At 41.9% G+C, this 13,483-nt stretch overlaps 1 protein-coding gene across 1 annotated transcript in view; it reads left to right on the top strand.

The window, feature by feature from the left end:
* The window catches only part of RAD51C (RAD51 paralog C), a 32,743-nt gene extending 20,624 nt beyond the window's left edge, over positions 1-12,119 (top strand). Inside the window, exons 8-9 of the mRNA XM_020786959.3 lie at positions 3,740-3,800; positions 11,911-12,119. Coding sequence (XP_020642618.3) covers positions 3,740-3,800; positions 11,911-12,018 — 169 coding nt within the window. The 3' untranslated portion in view covers positions 12,019-12,119. The remainder of the gene's footprint in view (positions 1-3,739; positions 3,801-11,910) is intronic.
* Positions 12,120-13,483: the final 1,364 nt, after the last annotated feature.

Below are 13,483 nucleotides of genomic sequence, written 5' to 3'. Positions count from 1 at the left end.
TGCTCCCCCTCTGCCCCCCTCCCCCAGATGCTGAAAAATGTGGAAGGGTTGAATGCTATACATTGCATGGACTCTGGCTTCTTCTTGTGTCCCATTCTGGTAAATACACCTTGGAAATAGATATAAATAGGTATTTCTGGGGTTTTTTTTTATTTAGTATTTTCAGCGAGTGGATAAAGTGAATTGGTGGATACTGATCCCATTGATAGGAAATTCCTACTGTATTATATCTTAGCTTAAATTACGTCCCAGGATTCTTGGGCCTTCAGCTCCTTGGAGGAAAAGCGGGACAGAAGTATTCTAAAAATCATTTAAAACACACGAACCTGGTAGAGACTTCTTTTACTTGACTTGTACCAGGCAGTGTGCTTGCCATAGAAGATTCAGGGGAGAAAGCAGAGGTGGGGATAATTGAAAGAGCTTCACCTGATGTGCTGCGGCGTTGGTTGCAGTTTTGCTGCTTCTAGTAAAAAGATGAGGACGAGCATTTGGCACATTTCTCTAGGGAGGATTTGTGGGGGTGGGCCCGGGCGGTGGGGAGAGATTCATGAAAAAAAAAACCAGCACTCCAGTAAGATTCAGAGTAGCGGAACTGGCCTCCCGGTCCCCGGGGATGAAGCAGTTTCCCTAACAAAACACTAAGGTGTGCAGGCACCGCGGGGGGGGGGGGGGGAATGTAGGTCAGATCTAGGAGCTCAGGGTGGGGGTGTTGTAGGAAGAGGTTGATTACCGTAAACGAGAGGAGAGGTGGAGCCAGGCTAGCCTCAAGTGAGGTGCGTGCATTTGTGCACGTGTGTTAATTTTACAGCCTAGATAAATCTTTGGGAATAAATGCGTCTTTGGAAGCCCGGCACCCTCTTCCAGTTAAGCCGGTATTAATACCAGGCAGAAGGCTTGGCTTTTCATCAGTAAAATGGCGTAGCGACTGTGTAATAATTCGGGTCATAAAAGCCAACAGAGAGAGAGAGAGAGAGAGAGAGAGAGAAATTGTATGGTATTGATCGTGGCAGCCTTGATTTGTATCAATGTTAAGGGCTGCAATCATAATTTAATATTTGCTTCCGGAAGGCCGGCTGCTCTTTAGCCCTTAACAGTGTGCTTCCTTTATAGTTTGTGTGGCTGCCAAAGTAGAAGGTCACTGTGTCTGTTACAACTTCTAAATTTTTCCCCCTAAACCCAGATTTTCATTGCTGGAATGTGTCCCTGCCTAATTATTATGAGAGAGGGGGAGTTTTGTTTCCATGAGAACCAGCTCCCAATCATTCAGCAGCACCTGGTGGAAATCAAATTGAGAGCCTTTTTAAAAATGTGGCTTAGGGTGTCTTAAGATGAAGGCTATTCCGAAAAGCGCCACCCGCCAATTTAAATGTTCTAAGGAATGCCTTCTGCTGCTAATGCAGAACGGGAATCTTCCTCGGGCAGTAATTACTTGCTTTCCAATAGAACTAATAGAATAGAAATGAGAGGAGAAGGAGTCTAAACCTTTAAAAATAATTAACCGCAATCTTGGCCAGTTATCTCTCAGAGCAGAGCAGAATATTTTCCTGGGAAACGTGAAGGACAAGAAGCTCCTGTCTGTTGCAGGTTTCAACAAACAGATCTTCACTTTGAGGCTCTGGTTTGCAATCAAACGAACATAGAACCGTAGCCTAAAATACATGTGTACCCCACATTTTAATTTAAAAGAGCTCAAAGTAGAATCAACATGTCAAGTAACGTACATGATGCTAGTTAAGAACACAGAAACACAAAGCAGGAAACCTATTCCTATAACTATTTATTTATTTATTTATTTATTTATTTATTTATTTATTTATTTATTTATTTATTTATTCCTTCATTTGTTTATTCCTTCATTTGTTTATTCCTTCATTTGTTTATTTGATTGTCTATCCCACATTTCTCCCCAAGAATAGCACCCAAGGCAGCTGATGGTAATAAACTCCAAGTAAAAAACAGATGAGATGCTAGCAGAAAAGGTGAAAAAATGTCAATTAAAACAACAAGGAATTTTTTTAAAAAAAATGCAAACTCTTCAGCAATTTATTAGGTGTTGTCAAATGGAAACCACCTTATGCAGACCCTGATAGGGCTTTTGAGGTAAGTATGTTGTTTTAAGAGATTCCCAGTGTGGTGCAGTGGATAAAGTGATGAGCTAAGACTCAGGAGACCTGGGTTCAAATCCCTTGCTCTACCATGGAAACTCATGGGGTGGTGGAACTGGTAAAACAACTCCTTAAGTATCTCACTTTTATCTTGAAAGCCCTCTTAGGGTGGCTATAAGTTGGTTTCAACTTGAGGCAGAGAATACACAACATGTTTAAGGAGTGATTTGACCAGTTCCACTCCGCAGTGAGTTTCCACACTGGGTATAGTGGATGGCGATATCATTGGCAGGAGCCTGGCTTAAAGGTCAAAGCCTTATCTTAATTTAAATAAAAAAGACCTTGGTCTACACTGCAGGACAGGAGAGAAGAGACCACTCTTAGCCCCCACGCCCAGGTGGGAAGTTCCAGAGCCTAGGAGCAGACCTCAAAGAAGGCTGTTGTTTCTGCTTCCACAAATAAATAAACAAAATAATGTCTCTGTATATATGAACTTGCTGGTTAAATAGTTCACTGAGTGGGATGGATTACCGGGCAACATAGGGATGAGGGATGATGTGCAACGTAAGTACAAACATAGACGTTTATCTCTCTCTCTCTCTCACTCACACACAGACACACACACACACACACGGATACGTGTGTGTGTGTGTGTGTGTAGCATAGTTTTCATTTATAATGTATTTTAAAATACTTTATTTCCATGCAACATATATGTTCACCTAACAGCCAAATTTATCACTGTAACCCAGTGCAGCTTTTGGAAATGAAATGCCCCTAGTTAAGACATCAGCTTAGGCATTACCTGTTGCGTCTTGGACATTGTGTCTCGGTGCACAACGAGTAATGCCTGCACTTGGATCTTCAGAGTGCTTTGCTTCCAAAAGTTCTAGCATTTGTGTTAAGCTTGTAAAAGTAACTAACAGGATTTTGGCTACAATGTTTATAAAAGTAACCAACAGGGTTGTAAATGTTTGTAAAAGTAACCAACAGGATTGTAAACACTTTTAAAAAGTAACTCACAAGATTTTTGTTATAATGCTTGTAAAAAGAAACAACCGGATTGTGAACACTTGTAAAAGTAGGTTATAATGTTTTCAGATAATACTCCTGATATATATAGACCAATTGATATAAAAAATTTATAAATACATAACATATAAACATATATGTATAATTATGTTTATAAGGTCTGTATGTACAATGGAAATGTTTCTTTTTGTTACATGTGCTTAAATACCCTGGACTTGAATGGCATTCCCCCGCTCTCCTTTTCCGTCACACCCTTTCTCCCACCCCAAGTGTTCTTCCACACAGAGCATCCTCACTCTTTGCCACAGATCAAAGGCTACAAAATGGCTCCTGGAAATGTCAATTTACAGATCTCGGAATCGCTCTCACTGCTACTCTGTTCAAGCCATTGTTTTGTCCTGCGGCCTGATCTGTAGTTTCATTGTCTTGTTACGACAACGTGTGTGCATGTGTGCAGACAGCCCATCGCATGCACACACACGGACATACACAACCCTTAGATCTGTAATAGTGACGTGCAAACCCTGTAAAGTATTTGCAAATATACCATTTAAAAACATGAGCAGTGTCACTGAAATGCAGTTCTTTTTTATCCATTCCAGGTTGGCAACGTTGTACAAGTCACCCACTCAGAAGGAATCGACTGTGCCGTTTTCCATCACAGTAAGCATGCTTTGAGCCCGGAATAGAGAAGTAGAATTGGGAATTCAGAAGCCTGTGGGCTTTTGCTAATACTTCACATACTACTTACTCCATCTTGGAATAGCCATGGATCTTTATTATCTGTCCGTCTGCCTATCTACCTATCTATCTACATATTTAATGCATTAAGTTACTGTTAGCTAGCAAAGTTGCCAGAGGAGCAAATAAGAAGGATAATTCGAGTGTCCTAGCTTACAGCTAAACACACAAGGAAGAGGAAAGAGATTTTAAGTTATGTGCTTATATAATGCACAGAGGGAGTGAATGTTCAAGATGAGACAGCGATAGAAACCTTTATATTGCGCCATTTAAGCAGCAACACCACGCCAGGAGGGTGCTAATCACAGCTCTGACTAAGAGAACCAAAGACTTTGCAGGCCTTAATTCAGCCCCACCACCCTCCTCAATCTGGCCCACAGTTTTCCTGGCAGGCCTTTAGAGGATGTGAGGTATAGGGGTGAGCCAAGACAAAGAGCTGGCCAGGGACCCCTTACCTTCCTGCATCCTCACCTTCTCTACACAGGAAGGAGGAGTACAAAGCCAAGTTTATTCAGCTATTTCTTAGAGAAACAACTTAATCCAGCCTTGCGTTCCGTACACTGGAGAACTTGAGGGCTTTGCTTTGTTCAGCCTGCCTCCCCCCCCCCCACTTTTCCTCTCAGCAAACTGTGATTTAGAGCGACTTGTCTGCTTTAATTTTCCATCTGCTCAGCTCTAATTTCTACAGGGCAGCAGCTGCACAGAAGGGTGAGAGCTTCAGCTCTGTGTTAATTCAGGCATCACACCAAGCTAAACCACAGACGGTACCACAAACCACATGCATGCAAGGGCCTTATAAACCAGGAATTTCTTATAGTGGCTTGGTAGGTTTAATAGCAAACCACATTGATCAGTTCAGAATATTTACCAATAAACTTGCATTCTCCCTTTCCTCTACAAGTATGTCCCTAACAGCATTCTGTTATGCAACTAACAATGTCTCTGAAAACAAACGTATATCCAACCCATTTAAAAAAACCCTAAAAGCAGATAATGAAGACTTCAGAATCACTAAGGAGCAAACCTAAGAAGACTTTAAAAGGACAGTTGGAAAGGAGGAGCAGTCTGAAGAAATACTATATCAAACTGCGGTTAATGACCCAGTGTAGCATACTAAATAAAAAGTCAGACTAGGACTCGAGAGATCTGCGTTCAAATCCCCACTCAGACGTGGGAATTGGAGGGTAGAATTGGTGAAGCCATTCCTTAAATATCACACATACCTTGAAAATCGTATTAGGGTTGGCATAAGTCAGATGCAACGTGATGGTAGATAACAATAGTTAACTGTGGTTTGGACCTAGGGGTTGATTGATGGATTGATTATTGATTCAGTGGGTTGGGTATTTGGCTGCAGAGCCAGAGGTTGGGAGCTCGATTCCCCCCTGTGCCTTCTGGGAAAAGCGCCAGCCTGTGTGACCTTGGGCAAGCTGCCCAGTCCTGGAACGCTTAAATAAGGAAAATGTGTTAAACTTGAGCGCACTGTAGCTAGAAAACCCTGGAAAAGGTCTCCATAAATCAGAACTGACTTGATGGCACATAATTACCATTATTGATTGAACCCAGCTCTCCAAATCACTCTGTATCCTGACACAGCAAATCTATGAACCTATTTATATATATATATATATATATATATATATATATATATATATATATATATATATATATATATATATATATATATATATATATATATATATATATATATATATATATATATTTCTATCTGTGAAGTTAAGCTATGTGCTTCCTTTATGTCCTGCTGTTTTGTAATACAACAGACCAAAGGCTTGTTATATTCGTAAAATCCAAGTAACCGTGCGGTGTAATGGCAGAATGTTGAACCAGGAGGTCTGGTTCCTAGTTTCCATTTAATCATGAAACTCACTGGGTAGCCTTGGTCTAGTTGTTCTCTCTTTGCCTGACCCTGCTTGGCAGGGTTGATAATGGGGGGGGGGAAGGGGGGAAGAAGCATTTTACATAGCTATGGGTTATTTGAGAAAATCCAACTAATAAAATAATAAACAATGTGTGGCTCATCTACATACTCTTTCTATCACCGACTCAAAATGACGTTGGTGAGTTCCACGGAGCCAGCTGCATGCAAAGTCACATCTGGTTTTCTTGAGCACCAGTGGCTCTTAAGGTCAGATGAGTTCAGCCCAGAGAGTTGAGAAGAACTATCATATATTCCATTACCCTCTGAACTTACATACCCAGATCTTCCACCCTTCACTCCAAAAAAGTACAACCTTTCTAAACTCTAGGATAGCAGTTCCCAGCCTTGGGTCTCCAAATGTTCTTGGACTGTAACTCCCAGAAATCCCGGCCAGCAAGGCTAAGTGGTCAAGTCTTCTGGGAGTTGAAGTCCAAGAACATCTGGGCACCCAAGATTGGGAACCATGGCTGTAGGATGAACCTGAACTGAATATTGAATGAATCGAGTCCCAAACCAAGGAAGGGAAGTCCTGATACTGATAAGTTCAATCTTAGAAGCCTTCCAGGTCTCAGAAGCTTTTTCCCCACTGGAGCCTGAACTGCTCTAGAATAAATCCAGAGATAAATATTGTGATAGCAGCACATTGTGGACAGCTTCTGCAGAAGAAGGAACCAAGCAAAAACCAATTTTAAACAGCTCTTCAAATGTCAAGAGTAAAGCTTACCACACGGCCGTATGTGCTCTCAGTAACATGTTGCCATAGTATTTCTTACGGATTTCTAAACCTGCCTTTTTTTAAAGGACTGGGGTGGGGTGGGGGTTGAGGGTTGAGATGCAGGCCCTTCCTCTTGGCACAAGGACTACTGGGCAGATTTTCATTTCCAGCGTCAGGTGAGAAAGGACAGTCCAGCACTCTGAAAGAGGACGCCCGAGAGGTGGCTTTAAGGCCTGTCGGAAACGGCGGCTCCAGTCGCTGTGGCATTGTCGTTGCAGTGTAAGGTTGAGACTTGACTTGGGAGATTAAGGGTCTGGTTCCCCTGGAGCCACAGTATTCAGAGGATGGCACTGGGCCTGGCGTTCCCAACCTTCTCCCTCATTCCGTTAACTGGGTCATCATGGCAGATTAGGAAGAACCAGAATCTGGGCGCCTTCAAGCCCTGCAAGAAAAGACTGAAAGGACTGGCCTTCAGAAAAGAAGACTGAGGAGGGAGAGAGAGGAGAGCACTTTTCAAATCCTTGAAAGGTAATCCTATAGAGGAGGGGCAGGATCTGTTCTCAATCATCCCAGAGTGCCGGACACGTCATAATGGGCTCAAGCGACAGGGAGACAGATTTCGGATGAATGTCAGGAAAAACTTCCTAGCTGTTAGAGCAGTACAACAGTGGAATCAATTTCCCGGAGAGGTGGTGAGGGCTCCAAAGCTGGAGGCCTTCAAGGGAAAAACGGACCACCCTCTGTGAGATCTGCTTTCATTTTGATCCCTGCACTGAGCAGGGGGTTTGGGTTCGGTGGGCTTACAGGCCCCTTCCAACTCAACTATTTTGTGACTGATGATCTATACCCTATAGATTCTATAGGGTCCTTTCCTTCCCTTTTAAGTTTGTCATTATCATTTCAGAGTACCCCTCCCCCAAATTTCTGAAGGGTTTGTGCCTCTGGGTTTTTTAAAAAAATGTTTTTGCCACATCAACCTGGAAAGAAGCTTAACCAGTATCCTATTGACAGCCCTAGCCAGCTTTTAAACAGGATCATTCCTTTGTGGTATTTTTTAAAGCCTTTTACAAAAATAATTCCAGGAATACTCTGTGTTGTGAAAAATATGCAGGCCCTGTTAGATTAGGAAGGACTTCCAAGCTTGTTAATGCTGATTGCCCTTGCACTTGTTTGTGGATTCATTTATAGAACCTTAAATGAATGCTAGAAGAGGGCCATCTGTCTTTCCCGGAAAACATATAAAAAAGCTTCTAGAAGCTTTCTGAGTATTTCCTCCCTTGCTTTAGTGGCTCTTCGTATTTCTTCCTCCCCTCTCCCTTTTTTTAATTTGCTGCTTAGCCAACTAGATCTGTCACACAAAATGAATGCTTCACCTAATGCATCTATGGAAAGGGTCACCCAGATCAGAGCAGACTTCTGTGTAGATCAACCATTTTGAGGGGAAAGGTCTGTTTTGAACTCATCTTCAGGATTCCTTTTGTCTCAAAAAAAAATGATCCAAACAGATTTTCCATTTGGTTTGCGAAAAACATTGAGTTTAAGTGCCCTCTCCACCCCAAGGCCCAATAAAATATTCCAATTTGATCTAAAGCCCTATGTATTTGATGGCACCGTTTCTTCTTTTACAACACAAGGGTCATAATGCTGACCTTGCTTAACCTTTTCTTGCCTTAAGAGACTCTTGAACAAGGGGCGTATTATTATTTCATGCCAAACATTAAAAAAAAAAATCCTGCTAAGTGCTAAGTTCTGTTCTAGGAATTTCAGGACAAAATATTTAAGCTGATGGAAGTTGCTCCATAGCTTGACCTAACAAATCCCTATGATGGCAAGTTGCTAAATCTGTAAGATGTCCACTGATTTTTGCTCTTCCCTCTTCTTGTTGGAAGCTCTCTGGGATCTGATTTGCATTTATATGTTGTCATTTACTGATTTTGCTCTCCTCTCCTTCATTCTTAGAATTGTAGAATAATGGTGTTGGAAGGGGCCCTGAAGGCCATTGAATCCAACCCCTTGCTCAAGGCAGGAATCCAAATCAAAACAGATCTGACAGAGGGCTGCCCATTTTTCTCTTGAACACCTCCAGCATTAGAGCGCTGTCCGTCTCTGGCGATGACTGGTTCCATTGTCACCCATTCGTGCTCCTAGTTCTGTAGGCTATAAACAGTTTCTTTGTTTGTTTGTGAGGCAGCTCACAGCAAATAAAACAATGGATTTAGAAATCCAGTATAAGTATCACATTCTAAAAATTATTAAACACATAATAAGATTAAAAAAACAATTTAAAAACAATTAAACATCTCTTAAGTTCAAAACCAGCATTCCTAAAACATCTGACTGCTTAAAAGCCTGCCTAAAGGGGAAGTTCTTTTATAAGAATGATCTAGATAAGGCTTTTCACTGTAGTAATTTCTGACAAACTGCATTTTTGAAGTTATATCAGTGTCTAGGTGACACTCTCTTTCTCTGCTTGAACAGTTTTCAAAAGGGTGTTAAGTCTGCTGTGACAACCCAAGACTCTTTCAGGGCCTACACATTTATTATTGTGTGGGTTTCATGGCCTTCATCTGATGTAAGATATTTTGTCTTTGTTTCTCACTCATACTTTTCCACTCTTCCTTCCATCTTTTAAAATGCATGTCTTGGCACAGAAAATCCATTAAGGCGGGAAAGATAGAACTGCCGCGGAATGTGTTTTGATGGCTGATGCAGGCAACCATCTGTCCCAAGGCATCCTAAATCTGCATTGCATGCTAGGTTTTTTTTTTATTTCAGCTCTTCTCCTTGCCAATTACGAATAGTGGCCTGGCGATGTCATTTCTCAGGCAAACTAGAAGTCTTGATAATTTCTTGAAGTTCCTTGACTCTTGATGACTAGGAGATGACTCAGCCACCTCTGGATGGAGTCAGCTCTTCTGGCATATAGGCAGGTATTTCTTTAGACGGTGCAAATGAATTATTTGGGGACATCTGCCAAATTAAAAAGAGGGAAGATTGCATTATTTTTTTTTTGGATACAGACTGAAAAAGAAGCTGTGAGAGAGCTGGGACTTGCAAGATGGTTCTAACCTAGAAAATACTGGTTCTAGGCTATAAAGCCTTAAATGGCTTGGGTCCAAGCTTATCTGGGTGTTCATCGGGAGAGGCCTCTATTTTGGTTTCGCCACCTTCACAGGTGGGTTTGGTGGGGACGCAGGAGAGGGTCTTCTCTGTGGCTGCTCCTAGCCTCCGGAACTCCCTGCCACTGGAGGCCAGGCTGGCCCCATCTTTGCTGTCCTTCTGCAACCAGGCCAAGACCTTTCCCTTCAGGCAGGCTTTCCCTGAGTGACTGGCAGCCTGAGTAGGGTCCTTAAAATGGATGTTTGTGAATCTACTGCCTTGAATGTGTTTTGATGTTGCGTCTTTTTACCATCTTTTACTGTGGTATTTGAACCTTTCTAATATTTGTATGTTTTTAGGTTTCAACATTGTCCTTTTAATGATGGGACATTTTTAAAGAGAAAGTCAGGGGTAGAAATGTTTTAAATAAATAATAAATAAATACAAGCTTGAAAGCATTGGGGAATTCAGGCTGAGAAGGGGAGTGAAAGACAGTCCGTATTGGGGGGGGGGGGTAGCAGATCATGCCACTGGTCACACAGTACACTGTGCCTACCATCGTACCAGCAGCCAAGATCTAAGCATCGTTGGCATTGGTGCCCCTGCCTCGTGGGGGTTTTTCGCACTTCGATTCCCATAACAGCTGTAACGCTTTCTGTTCTGCTCTGCATTCTTGGCTTAAGGAGCACATTTTGGCCGAGGTTTGGTTATGCCGTGAAGGGATGCAGTGGTCGGTAGCTACATTACAAAATGTAGCATTACATTTTTACATTGGCCTAGTTCATATTCCTGACGCTTAACAACTACAAATAGCAGAGGCCGCGTGTCTGCTTTTCACCTTTCCGGCTTAGCAAGGTGGCTTAGCCCCGCACGACGAGACAGCAGGTAATACGCCGCACAAGACGTCCCGGGTATTGGCCAAGTAATGTGTGTGTGGTGGTTTTTTTTGTTACAGATCAAGTTGGTCTTGCTTTCAAGACTTGCTGGCATTTTGTAAAAATCACACTCTTGATAGGAATTCTACCTGATTTTTCACACTCCGCCGCCGTCTGGAAATGTCATCTTTCTTCAAAAAAAAAAAAGCCTTGTTGCTTCCTTGAGCAATCAGTAGCCACCTGCTGTTCACCTTTTTTGAGAGCAGGATGGACAGCAGAATTATTTATAATCTGAAGATAATTCAGAGAAGGGAAACAGGACCACTTGATGGACTGCTGAGATGTTTACTGTCTTGGCCTCTCCCTGAGCTGTTATTTGTCTGGTGTCCTGCCTTCGACCTTTCGGAGAGATAGGAAGCAGAGTTAGTCTACTGGGTTTCCAGAGGGACTAGCTCCTTAAGGCGCGAGTTTTTGGGAAGCAATCCGAAGGGAGGTGAGGGAGATGGTGGCATGCAAGCATGCTGGAAAAGAATGTAGTCCTTCGTATGGTTGGGAGTAGCATAGATCATCATCATCTTAGAACTGCTGAACTGGAAGGGACCCTGTGGGTCATCAAGTCCAGCCCCTATTATGGAGGCACAGCGCGGGAATCGAACTCTCAACCTTTGGGCTCCCCAGCCAGAGACCTAAAACACAGCTACTCGTCTCTAGCAGTTCATCCAACAAAAGATGGATTAACAAACGCCATAGGGATGTGCTGGGATATAATAAAAAACACACACACTCGTTTATTTTGCAAACAAATCAGAGAGGTTTGTGCAGGATGTGGGAGCAGATAGAAAATAAAGTGAGGAAACAGTTGGTTTTTGAAACAGAATCCCAAGAGTACAGTATGTGATACCTTTTATTGGACCAGTAATAATAAAACAAATAGCAAGCTTTCGTTTTATTATTATTTTTAGTGGTCCAATAAAAGATATCACCTGCTCCTGTATTTGTTTCATCTTCAGGACCATGCTGGCCCTTGGTTTCTTTTTTTAAGCAGGCTGTCCCAGAACCCCTAAGTCGACACGGCCAGTGGAGATTCTAAGAATGTTTGCCCTCAAAAGTAACCTTCCAAATTAAGTTATGGTAAGGAACAAACAGTGTACAGCCAACGCATAGATTATAGCAATTAATTTTGGCAGCAGAATGGTCAGTGGAATGACATTGCATGACATGAGCAGAACAGGACCATCATTGCATGACCTAAGCAGAACTACATCAGTCATGCTACTTCTTTCCTCTGGTAACCTAATCTTAACTCTTGGGATCTTGGTTCTGCTGGTGTTCTGACATTTTTATTCATTGCATGTTTTGACCATTTTATAACCGTAATTTTATTGGGTTTCTCCCCCCCAGTCTCATGGATTCCGAGATGTTCAGCTTCCTCCACCCGATCCAACTGGGACAGGAAGTGAAATGAATCCTCGTAAAAGGCCTCGGACAGAGCAGGTAGAAGGACAGTAATTTGGGTTAATAAATGTAAAGATGCTTGCACTGCAGATGGACTTCTGAGTTCACAAAAGAGATTGTTCAACTATGAATTAAAAGTTCATTTTTCCCCTTCATCCAGGCGATGGTAATTTTAACTCTTTCATTCTTTTGTCATTCCTCCTCTTTTTCCCCCCCAATAAAAGTAAAATTTTGTGTATTGCGTTTGCAGAGTTTCTCAGGATGAAAAAGGGGAAATCGAGGTACATACTGGGTCCTTTGAAAGGAGAAAGGCAGGATAGAAGTAGCTTAGCTAAATAAATAATAAATAAAGAATCCAGGTGCCCAGGTGAGCCAGGGTTCAAAGAATAGAAACCACAGTAGATTTTTCTGTAAGACGGCCACAATTCCCAACATCAGGAGTGCCATTTTCCCACCCCTTGAAGAGGTGTTGTGTTCCGTGCCATCAAGGCAGATCCAGCTTAATCATATAACAACCCTAAAAGGGCTTTCAAGGTAAGTATGATATTTAAAGAGTGGTTTTACGAGTTCCACACACCCCCATGAGTTTCCATGGCTGAGCAGGGATTCGAACCCTGTTCTCCAGAGTCTTAATCCATCATTCTCTCCACTACACCACACTGGGAGTCCACAAGAAGTAATAGTAATGATCTGTAACTGGTAATAAAGATGGCTCTGACCTCAATTTCAAAGGTAACTTAACAGATAGTTACATAATTACTTTTTGGTGTAATAATTACTATTAAAAGCTACTTTTTGTGAAACCTTTTTTTTTTTTTTTGGACAGGAAGTTCTCAAGCTCTGTGCCCTTACGGATCCTAAGGGAAATAGTGTTTTCTTTGTTTTTGCTGTTTTGAAATTGCAATAGCAGAATTGGCCACTAGAGGGAAAAAGGGAGCATTGCCTGTATTTTCCTGACATGTTGTTAATCAGCACTCACTGTGCCAGTATTGACAGCAAAGCACTAATAAGGCACAACGGAGCAAATTATTTCTATGAACACATAATAAACAGATAATTATAACAGCCATCTGACTGCCACAGGGTAATGAATAATGCAGTCAGTTCCTTTCAGAAATAATGTTTCACGCTCTGGCCTAGAACTTTGCATTCTCTTTTAGGTCTAAATGGAAGTAAACAGTGAATGGGGGCAGAAAATGAATAATCTGCTCTTTCCACCTGTAGAAATGTGTTTATAAATAAAATGAATATATGTACGTTTAACGGGAACGACTACAGATGACTGCCAACATGCGCAGTCTGCTCTCACAATTTTATTTCTTTGTCTCATTTCAGGCGTGCCACTTATTATTTGTTACTCCATATTGTGTAAGTTCTCTCAGGAAGACAAGGTGGCGTATGAAAAGCTTTTCCCCACTTCTGTTGTCACAAAAACCTAGTGAGGTATTTTTGATGATGAGACATAGTGACTGGCCCAAAATCACCCAGGAAATTTCTCATCGAAATAGATATAAAATAA

This window comes from Pogona vitticeps, chromosome 7 (assembly GCF_051106095.1).
Source record: "Pogona vitticeps strain Pit_001003342236 chromosome 7, PviZW2.1, whole genome shotgun sequence".
In the NCBI taxonomy this organism is placed as follows: domain Eukaryota; kingdom Metazoa; phylum Chordata; class Lepidosauria; order Squamata; family Agamidae; genus Pogona; species Pogona vitticeps.
This window is presented reverse-complemented; position numbering and strand designations above follow the sequence as displayed.